General features: G+C 37.2%; 1 protein-coding gene across 1 annotated transcript in view; it reads right to left on the minus strand.

Annotated features, from left to right (window-relative positions):
* The window catches only part of frem2b (FRAS1 related extracellular matrix 2b), a 106,457-nt gene that overhangs the window by 14,149 nt on the left and 79,146 nt on the right, over window positions 1–13,162 (minus strand). The window contains exons 7-15 of the mRNA XM_022668801.2: window positions 11,496–11,645; window positions 9,086–9,295; window positions 8,139–8,336; window positions 7,101–7,265; window positions 5,076–5,258; window positions 4,044–4,174; window positions 2,694–2,849; window positions 1,519–1,822; window positions 181–312 (exon numbers count right to left, since the gene is read on the minus strand). Of these exons, the coding sequence (XP_022524522.2) occupies window positions 181–312; window positions 1,519–1,822; window positions 2,694–2,849; window positions 4,044–4,174; window positions 5,076–5,258; window positions 7,101–7,265; window positions 8,139–8,336; window positions 9,086–9,295; window positions 11,496–11,645 (1,629 nt within the window). The remainder of the gene's footprint in view (window positions 1–180; window positions 313–1,518; window positions 1,823–2,693; window positions 2,850–4,043; window positions 4,175–5,075; window positions 5,259–7,100; window positions 7,266–8,138; window positions 8,337–9,085; window positions 9,296–11,495; window positions 11,646–13,162) is intronic.

Genomic DNA, 13,162 nt, shown 5'->3' on the forward strand with positions numbered 1-13,162 from the left:
TTTTTTGTTATTTCAGCCATTTCTCATTTTCTGTAAATAAATGCTCTAAATGAGAATATTTTTATTTGTAATTTGGGAGAAATGTTGTCTGTAGTTTATAGAATAAAACAACAATGTTCATTTTACTCAAACATAAACCTATAAATAGTTAAATTACAGAAGTTACAGAAGTTCTCTTACCGTCGATGTGAGGCATGGTGACGGTGAGTTTGATGAGGTTTGGATGGTCGGTGTCCTCTGGTCCAGTGTAGCGGAGTTTGGCAGAGAAAGGCTCGGCGCCAACCGCGCCCGGCACTCGAGACTGGCACAGACCTGCCGCACAGAACACTATTACACACACTGCTCTATTACACACACTGCTCACTATCCATCAAACACTACCGCAGCTCCACCATAGATCAGTTCAGTTATCAGAACCTCAGAGAACTGCAGAATAAAAGAGCTAAAACAGATAAAACACACCACTCAGTGCCTGATTATGAAAAACACTGGCAGAAAAACATGATATTATTCCTTTAGATTACCCTTAATCATCCATCCCTAAAAGATAAGAGTGTTATAAGTGTTGTTTAAGTGTTTTCTTAATGGAAAATCGTATTAAACCCTTAAATGTTTCCTTAAGTATTGAATTTCCCTTAAGTAATCCCATAAAAATCATTAACTAATACATAAAGTTTTTTATTTGCCTACCCTATTCCCTTAAAATATGTTTATATAATGTTTTTATTAATTATATATCACTACTGAGTTTGTGAAATGCGTACCATACATAAGTGTAACCTTCTACTTTTAATTTTTTATTACTAAAAGTAGTTGGAACAATCAATTAAATTGATATAATAATCTGTGATCAATCACAATTAAACACTATTAAATAATTTATTTTGGTACCATTTTAAAATAAAGCTATTTTATTAAGGAATATATTGTGGTTTTTAATCAGGTTGTTAATACCTCAAAAATACCTAAAAATAACCAGTTACAACTTTCGTTATTATATATTAGTATATATATAAATATATATTAATTTATACTATAAACTTCAGATCTTTTACCATTCCACCTTAAATGCTGCTGTGATGATGTGTTTTTTTAGGCGCTTTGAACCGAATTGAATATCTTATGATTTAAAGGTAAAACAGAACATTTTAAATAAGAATCCAGATTTAGTTTTATGTGGGCATGAGCAGAAATGTATAAAACTTAACACACTTAACATCAACTCCATTCTTAATTTAACAATGCAAACTTCAGATCTTTATGCTGATTTTAATTTGTGATTAGTAACTTTATTCATTAAAATACTCTATTTTTAATCCAGTAATCATAATGTGATTAATGTTAATATATTAAAAGACTAAACTGACTTTCTATATTATTTTATTGGATATGTTAAAGTAATGCTGACTTATGGAAAAGACAAATGAACGGCTGTATTAATTGTAATGTTTCTGAATCAGGATTAAGGATGATTTAAGTGAATAATTTTATATAATAAGGTGTATAATCTGCTCTGACCCTCCTCAGTGCTGATGGAGATGATGGAGCTGCTGAGCTCCAGTCCCTCGTCTCCGCCGGCGCTGACGGCTCTGGCCGCGCACTGAACCCGAGATCCAGCCTGGAAGTAGATGGAGTCCAGAGTGATGGTTTTGGAGGAGGTGAAGAAAGTGTCGAAGTCCACCTCCCTCATGGGGCTGGTGACCCCGTCCGGCCCGGTGGGGGCGCTGACGAGCCAGCGGTACCGGGTCAGGGTGTCGTTGATGCGCTCGCCGGCGCAGATGGAGCCGGTGCGCTCGAAGTCCGGGTACTTGGGGTTGCAGGCCTGGAGAAGAAGAAGAAGAGGAAATGAAAAAGTTAGTCTAAGGCACTGCTAATATGATCAGGAGATCGCTGGTTCGAATCCCAGTCATGCAGCTTGCCATCAGCTGCCAGAGCCCTGAGAGAGCACAACTGGTACGGTAGATGGCGCTGTATATGGAACTATCAAAATTAAGTATTAAAAAAATTTAATTAAATAAAATAGCCCAATGTATATATTGGTGTCAATTTCACATTATTAAAATGAGCAAACAATATTCTTTACTGCAGGTTTACTCTGTTCAAATGATTAGAAGAAGAAGAAGAAGAAGAAGAAGAAGAAGAAAAGAAGAAGAAGAATGAGCAGAAGAAGAAGAAGAAGGAGTAGTAGAAGAAGAAGGAGTAGAAGAAGAAGAAGAAGAAGGAGTAGTAGAAGAAGAAGGAGTAGAAGAAAAGAAGAAGAAGAAAAGAAGAAGAAGAAGAAGAAGAGGAAGGAGTAGTAGAAGAAGAAGAAGAAGAAGAAGAAGAAGAAGAAGAAGAAGAAGAAAAGAAGAAGAAGAAAAAGAAAAGAAAAAGAAGAAGAAACAGAAGAAGAAAGAGAAAAGAAAAAGTAGAAAAAGAAGAAGAAGAAGAAGAAAGGAGAAGAAGAAAAAAGAAAAGAAAGAAGAGGGTAAATGTGGAAGTGCATTTTCTAAAGAGTATCTTCTCTAAAGTGATGAAATAAAATGAGTATAAAACAGGAGGCAATAAGAAAACACATAATCTACGCAGATAAAAGCACATTAAAATAAAGCAATAAGAGCCGCAGCAAATAAAGAGGAGAGGAAACGACAGAGCGTTCAGTAAACGAGTGTAAGATCAGAGTCAGCGTGGTTTTAGATGGGAGTGATGCTCACGCTGACGCAGGCGACGGGGTATCCGGCTGCAGGCTGGCCGAGCCGGGCACCGCCGGGGTCGTCGTACTGCAGGAGGGAGATGACCACTGGCACGGCGGGGAAGGTCACGTCAGCCATGCTGTTCATCTCCTCGATGTAGACGATGGCTTTAGTCATCTGGATGAGAACGAGAGAGAGATATTAAACACACAGAGAGCAGAGCTTTCATCATTTACCAGACTGAGGATTACAGAGCAGAGCATGAGACCAATATAAACACAGATTTAATACAATTTAACTCACAAACTCATGCCTTAAAGAGTTTTTCCCTTAATGATAATGTTTCATACACAGCCCACTGCAACAATGACTGGGCTGGGGGGTAAAAACTATAGTTTCAAAACATTTATATATCCGTCTCACCTATAATGTTATATATTATAAAAAAATAAATTATCCATACAATTTTTCATAGCATTTCTTGTTATCCCTTGTCTTCCTGCTTTACTCATATTATTGTTCATGTGTTTAGCGTCTTCCTTACAGGAGCTTTCTTAAATATACTTTATTGTCTTTAGTAAATCACTCACTTTAATATGTTAAATGTATCAAATATAGAATTCCACCTTAATTTCTGCTCCTTTCTTAAGCCTTCCACCTTAAATGTTGCTGTGATGACAAAAAGGTTTCGAGCTGAAGATGTGTTTTTTAGGTATTTGAATACCATTCAACCTTAAATGTTCCTAATTTACCATTCCACCTTAAATGTTCCTAATTTACCATTCCACCTTAAATGCTGTTATGGTGACACACAGGCTTTAGGCTAAATATGTGTTTTTTAGGTGTTTAAAGATGTTAGATTGATTCAATTTTTTAGGCTGAAGTTGTTGGTTTTTTTAGGCGTAAAAAAAGATAATGAAAGATTGATCAAATTTACCATTCCACCTTAAATTTTGATAATTCAATTTTATAAAGTAGTTTATATTATATTATATCAGATTTGTGTTACAAGCTACAAAAATGGAAAATTTTGAAAATCAAGAAAATATTTACTTTTTCACTTTTCCTTTTTTTCACTTTTTCAAACTGGATGAAAACCCATTTCTTCTTTATTATACTGAACGGAAATAAATAAAATAATTAGGAATTTATCTTGTAAGGTTCTAAAAATGGGGCTGCTGAACTTTACACTGACCTGAATCCAGAGTTAAACTGAATATACATGTAATTTATATAGTAATTATTAAAACTATCAGTTGTAAAAAATGTACAACAAAAAAGAATAACCAGATTTCTAAGGGTTAATTTCACATTCTGCCAAATGCAGATGATCTTAAGTTCATTAGTATATATCAGTTTATGGAGGAGTACCTGAATCTCAGCCACCATGTTCTCGTCCGGCTTCAGGTGAACTGTGAACGCTTCTCTCATCTCCCGAACCCCATCATACAGAATCTCTATTTCCACCGTGTGCTCAGATTCTCCCTCCTTAAACTCAATATCTGAGGAATAGGAAATAAAATTAGAAATGTGTCACAAAATCATCACCTGCAGAATTAAACTCAAGTTATAATGTAATATATCCCAATATAAATTGATGTTTTTACATCAACAGTATAGATATACATAGTGTAGGGCTGGATGATATGACCAAATTTATTCTGGTCAATGTTTAAGAAAATTTGAATATTATATAAGACAAATTGGTACTTTTGTGCAGTGAAATGTGGGCAGTGTGCCAATTCCTGCTGGAAAATGAAATCCGCATCTCCATAAAAGTTGTTTTCAGCAGAGGGAAGCTGTAAGATATGAAGTGCTGTAAGATTTAGTGGAAAAACAAAACTGCACTGACTTTAGACTTGATAATAAAACACAGTGGATCAACACCAGCAGATGACAGACATGACTCTCCAAAGTGATGGTTTCATTTTCCAGCAGGACTTGGCACACTGCCCACACTGCTCCAAAAGTACCAATTGGTCTTATTATATAATATTAACATTTTCTGAGAGACTGATTTTTGAGTTTTCATTGGCTGTAAATACTTAAAATAAATCACTCAGTGTTTAATACATCTATATAATATATTTATATAGTTTCAATCTTGAGCTGAGTTACTGAAATAAAATTACTGAAACTTTCCAATGACATTCTAACTTTTTTAAGATTAACCTGTATCTGTTCTAATCTGATCATTAATGTGTTTTTACAGTTAAAAACTAAGAATAAGAATATTATTATGATAAACTGTTTTAATAAGATGCCCATAGCTTGATCACTGCTAAAAGTGAAATATTGCTGTTTTATCTGATGCATAATTATGCAGTGCTGTCAATGTGACCTTTAAAACATTAAATAAAAAATAAAATATAAAGTTATTCAGTGGTGTTTAATTGCGCTCACCCTCTGACACCGGGTGGTAATCCTCTCCAGAAGATGCTGATCCGTCTTTAGTGTGAACTCGAACCACAGACACTTTGGAGGTGTCCCCCACCCGCTGCACCGGGACCTTCACCACCGTGACCTGCCCCGACTCAGAGGGTTCACTCACGCTGAACTTAGTCGCCCCAAACCTGATAACAGCCTCTAAAACAGGGGAGAGATAAGAGATAAGAATAAAAGTACTACAGTACATATATCAGTTATAAAATATATTATATAACCAAAACAGCAAATTCAACTAAATACCATTTAAAGACCTAGGGCCCTATTTTAGTTGCAGATCGTGTAGCTTGATTTAGGGCGTCAATGTGGCTTTGCTATCGTAACGATGGGAAAAGTATGCTGCCTTTTAATAATTTTGCTATTATTTTAGTCCTCTATTTCTTTAATTGCGTTCATATTTTATCATTATAATTATTTTTCCCTTTATTGCTTGTCTGCATATCGTTTTATTGCAAATTATTTTTTATTTTTCCTTAATAAAATCTCATATTTGTTCCTTTATTTTTCAGTCCCTTTAATTTTGTAAATGCTCAGCTGCATTAGAAGAGGAAGGTTCCAATAATGACCGCTGCGACAGGTATACTAGGAACCAAAAATAATCAGTAAAAAGCATTTGTTTTAAACATAGTGTATAATATTACTGTCTATTATATCTGTAAATATGTATTTTATTTAATCTTTCTTCATCATGAAAACTCTAGGAAACTTAATAATTGCAGTGTTTTTAAAAAGGCAGTTTGTATAAAAAGTAGAGAAGTTTAGCAGATGGTTAAACTGTACTCTCACTCTGGATTCTTTCTCTCTTTTCTTAAAATTTCTAGAATAAAGTACACAGGTTTAAAGAAGCGACTCTTCCTGCAGGTCTGTCTTTTCTGTCTGTGTTCATTAAATTTGACATTTCCTCTCCTCAGTCCAACCCCTAATATATTCTCCCCAGACCTTTAGAGGAGATAAGAATAGGCTGTGGATGAGCTGCAGTGTGGAGTACCTGAGCAGGTGATGGGTAAACCACTGTTTACATTCACCCTATAGCCGGAGTCACAGCCGACCTCAACCTGCGCTTTAATATCTAGAGTAAATAATACAATTTATAGCTGGAAGCTCTGATAGATGTGAATGGACTACAATCTCTGAGTTTCGTCTCCTCGCGTTTAATAAAATAGATATTTGTGCACTGCCTAGCACCGTAATTACACTTTGGGCGCGCCACAGTTTCCTCGGAGATCCACATTAAAAACACAACAGTGAGTGGAAATGGAGGAGTTACTGAACTCCGTGATGATGTCATGTGACCAAGAAAAAGCCTAAAAACTCACTGGTCCGCATGCAGGAGTTTAATCACTGAGCAGAAGTGTGAAATAGGACTTTATAGCGCTTTTCCACCAAAAGAACTCTGGTTCTTGAAACAGTTGTGCTCAGGATTATAAGAACTGTGGTGCTTTTCAGCAAAGCAGCCCAAGTTTCCACCAGTTTTAGTGGAACCATCAAAACGTCACATCATACGACACCAACAGAGGGCGCTGTGCAGCAGTAGTGAACAAAATTAATCACGGTTGGCACTAAAAGACCAAGTCTTCTATGTTTTTCCCTGCAAAAGAACGTTCCTGGTTCAAGAATCTACTTTTGTTGGTGGAAATATGGTGAAAAAGCGCTAATAGAGGAAAGCACCAGATCCCCAGCTATGATACATCAGCTAACCAGCATCACACTGGGAGTGATGAGGGATAGAGAGTACAATCTACCCACCCAGAGAGAGAGAGCATGGCAAGACATGGCAGTTGTTCTCTCTCTGACTCCGGCTGCTGATGCCATGCTGATGCAGCATGATCCGGTATTTGCTCCCCTATTTTAGGCATTTCTATAGATCTATTTTGTATAAAATTCTGATGTAATATAAAAATACATAATGTCGACATGGACATGGAAAAAAAGCAAAAATTGAGTTAATTGCGTGACCCTAAATATAATCAGTGAGGATCTTACTGTCAGCATCGTCCGTGATCTTGATCAGCGCCTCGTTCTGAGCTCCAATCGACGCCCCGAATGGAGAATCACTTCTAGGGGTCCCCAGAACCAACCTCAACTCCTCCACCTCCTCATGCTCAGAGTCATCAACCAGAACCAGAGTACAGGGCTTCTCCACCTCCCCTACACACACACACACACACACACATAAACACACACATTTCCAGGTGTTTAAACATTTGGATAAACTTTTAATAATTTCCTTTTCACTTCCAAAGTCTGCAAACCTTAAAGAAGGACTAACAAAAGCAATAAATATACTATATACTTTTATTTAGATTTTAACACTCATATGCACTCAAACCTTTTAGGTGCTAAAAACTACTTTTAAGTGCTTTTAACCTCTTAAACTCTGTAGAAGCATCAGATCCTGGCTTTATTTTCCCACTGTTAGAAACCTGAAATTAGAAACCTGAACTTTAGCATTAGCAATTTTGCATTGCTTTGCATGTATTTAGCCAATAGCAATCCTTAGGGTGTAATAAAGTTACAGTAACAATAGTTAGGATAGAAAAACTGTCAAATCTTTGAAATATTACCAATAAAAGAAACTAAATTAAAATAAGAAACCAACATGTTCCCACTGTGTTTATAGAGTTTATAGAATATCTAACATTAAAAAAATGTGTTTTGAGGCACTATTTGGTTCGGTTAAAATTGAGCAGTAATCACACAGGATCAAAACAAGCTCTACTAACAGGAACACAGAATCTTCTCACTATATTTACTTTCTTTCTCCTAAACCAGACAGCTCTGACCAATCAGAGGAGACTCTGATGTGCTCACGTGGTTTATTGGTGTGTATTTTGGTGCGTTTAGGTTTATGCCTGTGTGAAACCAAACCAAACAGATGGAGAAACGCTTCAAATCCGGATCATAGAAACTTTTAAAACTACAGGTGTGAAAACGCTCTTAACTATTCGCCTCAGAGTGAATAAAAAACTTCTCACACTGTGAACTAGCTGTGCTAACTCTAAAAGCAGCAGAGGAACTGACCTGGTAGGAAGGTGATAACGGAGGCGTCTGTGTTTGGTCTCTCGTTGAAGTCCATCATGACCTGGGCTGAACCCTGCCGGCTGTAGCAGCGAACGCTGGATCTGTATCTCAGGTCTCCGCTGCGGTAAACCACGGCCGTAATCCTCCCGGCGTTCTCGCTGCCGGTGTACGAAGCATCCCGGAACTGAACCTTCGGCACTGCAGGCACAAACAACAACCTGAGGATTAATATTCTGCTAAAAATACTGAAATACTGAAACAGATCACCATGTATTCCTTCTTATTCAGCAGGTCTTGCTGCTGGGTAGTGGTGGTGGTGGCGGGGGACAGGGGGGTAACAAAGTTAAGTAAAGCTAAGCAAATCTGTAATTCTTAAAAAAACATTTTATTTTAAAGTTAAACGAGTGCTGGATGTTAATTTACACAACAGATTTATCTCCTGACAACTGTTTATTTGGGTGAGTAAAGCATTTCCGTTTATTTACAGTAAGATTAGATTTCCAGATTTACACTAAGGCTAGGTGCAGCAGCATTAGCATTAGCAGCTAACATCTAATGCTAATGCTATTGCTGCTCCAGCCTTAGTGCTGGAGGAACTTTACTGAAACTCCGCCTTATAACTCTGTACTTCAGCAGAGTGACTTTACTGCTCCTTAATAGCTGACTGGTAGAATTCATACATAAGGAGCACCGGATTATAAGGAGCTCTGACGATTTTTGGGAAAATTAAAGGATTTTGAGTGCAGCTTATAGTTCGAAAAAAACAGTATACATTATCAAAGTGTCGTATCTTCAATGTTGTCCCATTAAACGATATAATGAAATATTTACAAAAGTGTGAGGGGTGTATTTCTTCATAGTACTAAGTATGTTAACAATAGAATAGAATTATTCTGCTTATTGATTTAAAAGTAAAGTATAAAAAGAAGAAGAAAAGAAACACCTACAGTCTGAAACAGAGTCGTTGATGAACACAGTGGCTTTCCCCGGTTCTCCCAGAATGCCGTTCATGGGCATCCTCAGAACCAGCTCAAACTTCTCCGGACCCTCCAGCACCGGCTGACCCAGGTCATCCAGCACCGTGACCCGGAACGTCTGCATGGAGACGCCTGGAGAGAAGTCCAGGTTCTTACTGATGCCCACATAGTCCTCCCCAGCTGCTCAAAACAAATAAACAAATAAACACAAACATCACTATCATCATAAATCTCTATAAAATCCACACGTCCAATCAACAAGCGTTTCTCTGATCAAAGCTCTGATATGAATATTTTATTGTATCTTTGCAGAACTTCAAAGCTGAGCCGGACTGATAGATACCTGTTTTAGTCTATTTTTAAACACTGAAAGATCTTCATTACTGTTTACGCTCTCGCAAATCAATCAACAAGGGAATTCACAAAGAAACTCCAAACGCATTGTTTTAAAATTGGGCCAAACTATAGAAAACTATAGGAAACTCAGAGCTATTCTTAAAAATATATATTTAAAAATAAATTATAATTATTGCTAAAAATAATCTTTTTTTTAATGTTCTGTATTGTAGATTAATACTGATGTCAAACTATGAAAACATATAAAATTATTTTTTAAACAAAACATAATGTTTTCATTGCTAATATGCTTAGAATCCATTTTGCTTTTCCTTAAAAATATATTTTTAACTGCATATCTAATCTAAATGTAAATAACTGCAAATAAAAGCTGAAATGTTCATTGTTTTTTTATATCAAATACAATCCTATACTTTCAGAGGGAACTGTTTATTATTATATGTTTAAGATATTTCAGAAAATGTATGTTATTAGAATGTTTTTAGAATTTGACTGTAGTTTTTCAATAGTGATTTTTTTTATTATTATAATTTTTTAGTCTAAGTATGACAGGAAACTTTAATAAGAAGACTTTCTTTCTTAAGACACTTTTTGTGAATCTGACTTCAAGTATTTTTTCTGTTTTATACCAATAATAAAATACTTTATGATATTGTTAATTTATAACACTTTCAACTGGATTATTTGTTATCCTTTATTTCATTATTAAGTATTTAATACATTTGAAAAGTCATCATTATGTTATTAGGAATGCGTCACATTTTCAATTTGAAATTCCATTTGCACTTTTTTTTGATGCAACGATATAAAAGTCCTTCCAGATCTCACTGCTGCAAGACTGTCTGTATTCCATGAAAAGACTAATTATCTGTGTGATTCGCTGCTGTCACACGCAGCGACCAATAGCAGAGCAGCACATTAACATCAGGCCGAGTCTGAAAGCGAGGGAAGGCTGTAGAAGTGAGGGAGCGCTCTGTGCTCAGAGGAGATTAGCCTTTTCTTCTCCGACACCTGATACTGAAGCTTTGAAGCTCTGAGTGAGTTATTCATTTACTCATATTTAGAGCCCGGCCAGCTGATAGCGCTCCCTTTAACCCCCCCCCCCCCCACCCCACTTCTTTACCCCCCCACGCCTCTCCTACACCCCACTGAACGAGCGAGCGAGCGAGCCTATCCTAACCTATCCTCCATTGTAAAACAAAAGTGCATTTAAGTATATTTTTAAAAGTCCACTTAACATGGAAATGTACATATTTTTAGCATTAAAATTAGTACATAATTAAATACATACTAAATGTGCTACTTTCAAACAACTTATTGCAATTTAAAATATTTCAATTAAGCATTAATACACGAGAGGGAGTGCTATAACATTTAGTATTGGCACTGCTGGGATGTGGTCGTAGGCACTATAGGCTATAGGCCGAGTATAGAGTAGATCAGCACAGCAGTGCCAATATTACAGGTTATAGCACGAACCTCGAGTGTATTATTCTGATTATACCACAATTCCATTATCACTGTTTATTAAAAGATTTTGGTTTGTATTTGGCTTGTAAGCGCTGCTGCATCGTTGCTAGGTTACCTGTATGTGGGCGGAGTATTACATGGATAGCTTCGGTTACAGTGCATTACCGGCTGATAATGGCACTTCTAGTACGCCTCTCAGCCAATCACATTGTAGAGTTGGAACTAACTGTGGTATAATTGTAATTAAGCTATATTTAAATACAACATAAAATTATTAGGTTGTGTTTTGAGTGCTTTTTTGTATATATTCTGCAAACTAAAGTAGATTTAAGTTTGTGTTTTTTAAACATCATTTTAATACACTTGAAGCACACTGTAAATGTACTACTTTGCAAAAAGATGCCACTATTGTGTACATCTTAAGTCTAGAACTGGTGAGCTCGGAGAAATTACAATATTAATGGATAAAATTATCTGCTTCTATTTATAGTTTCTCCACACAAGCAGAAACTGAATCTGATTGGTTTTGTATTAAAGGGTTAATGTCACAAACCTTCAGCAGAAAGTGGGTCAGTTTTCCGGGAGCGCACCGTAACCGTCCCCGTCTTAGAAAGGTCAGATCCCGTCCTCCAAACCCGAACCTCCACATAACCATCACTCTCATCCACATGATACTGAACCTCCCCGAAATAGAACACTGGAGCTGCCGGAGACGGAGGAGGAGAAAGAGGGATAAAGCATAAGACGCATACATTATACAGGTACATCTCAAAAAATTACAATATCACTGAAAAGTTACTTCAAAATGTGAAACTCTGTATATTAAGTAGACATATTGATGATTATGAAGCTTACAGCCAATGAAAACCCAATATAAAACCAATTGGTACTTTTGGGGCAGTGTGGGCAGTGTGCCAAGTACTGCTGGAAAATGAAATCTGCATCTCCATAAAAGTTGTTACCAGCAGAGGGAAGCTGTAAGATATGAAGTGCTGTAAGATTTTGTGGGAAAACAAAACTGCACTGACTTTAGACTTGATAATAAAACACAGTGGATCAACACCAGCAGATGACAGACATGACTCTCCAAACCATCACTGATCATCAGTACATTTTACATTTCATTTAAAGGAAATCAAGGGAGCAGAGTCTGGAGGAAGAGTGGAGTGCTACATTCTGTAGCTTGTTTTAACACGAAACACTCAGACTACAGTCTGATATACTCACCACTGAATGGCGAAAAAGCTAGCACTTGGTGCAGTTAGCGGCTAATGCTAATGCTATTGCTGCTCCCTGCTGGAGAAACTTCACTGAAACTCCTGTATAACTCTGTACTTCAGTGGGAGCAATACCTGACTGATAGAATTCATACATAAGGATGTGCACTGATGATTTTTGGGAAAATTTAAACTATTTTAAGTGCTGCTTATAGTCCAAAAAATACGGTATTCTCACCCACGCAGGCCCATATTATCTACTGTATAAAACTCACAGTAAATAAAAAAATAGAAACTCTTTTACAGACACAAAAAAAACCTGAGGGTGCGTTTTGTGTTCGCAGGTTTTAACTCTGACAGGTTGGAAGTGAAGAGCAGGTATGACAGAAGGTCCGGGGGCTAAGACTGAAGCGCTAGCCCGGACCTGTCCGCCCGCAATTAACACTCAGCCCCAGCACAGCTCACATCCCTCACAGCTCACACTCACTGCCTGTGAAAACACTGCTTTAACACTCGGCTTCCAAATGTGTTTTCGTGAGAGATGCGCTGTCATCTGCTGCAGCTAAAGGATGCGGTGTTGACGGAGCGGAGGCTCGCGGACGTCCAGCGCAGGAAGTGCAGCTAAACCCAGAGAAAATAAACCTCGCCGCCGGCCCGTCCTGTCCGCCACCCGTCAACAGCTCGGGCGGTTTAGAGTTTTTCAGCAGTGGAGTGTGAAAAGGAGGAGAAGAGTAAAAAAACGGACTTATTTTTCTAAGATAACTCAGAACCAGTGGTCACATCAGGAAGAAATGCGCTAATAGAGCTAAACAAAGGGTTGCCAAGAAAATGCATTATCTTTTTAATGTCATTATTGAGACGGGGAACTATGCATCGACTATGCATCAGTATCAACAACCATTTAAGTACAGACTAAAACAAAATCGAGAACTTTACAAACCATATCCGTCTAATCTGACTGAGCTTGAGCTTGTTTTGCAAAGAAGAATGGACTAAAATCTCA

The sequence above is a fragment of the Astyanax mexicanus genome, chromosome 18 (assembly GCF_023375975.1).
Source record: "Astyanax mexicanus isolate ESR-SI-001 chromosome 18, AstMex3_surface, whole genome shotgun sequence".
Lineage (NCBI taxonomy): Eukaryota > Metazoa > Chordata > Actinopteri > Characiformes > Acestrorhamphidae > Astyanax > Astyanax mexicanus.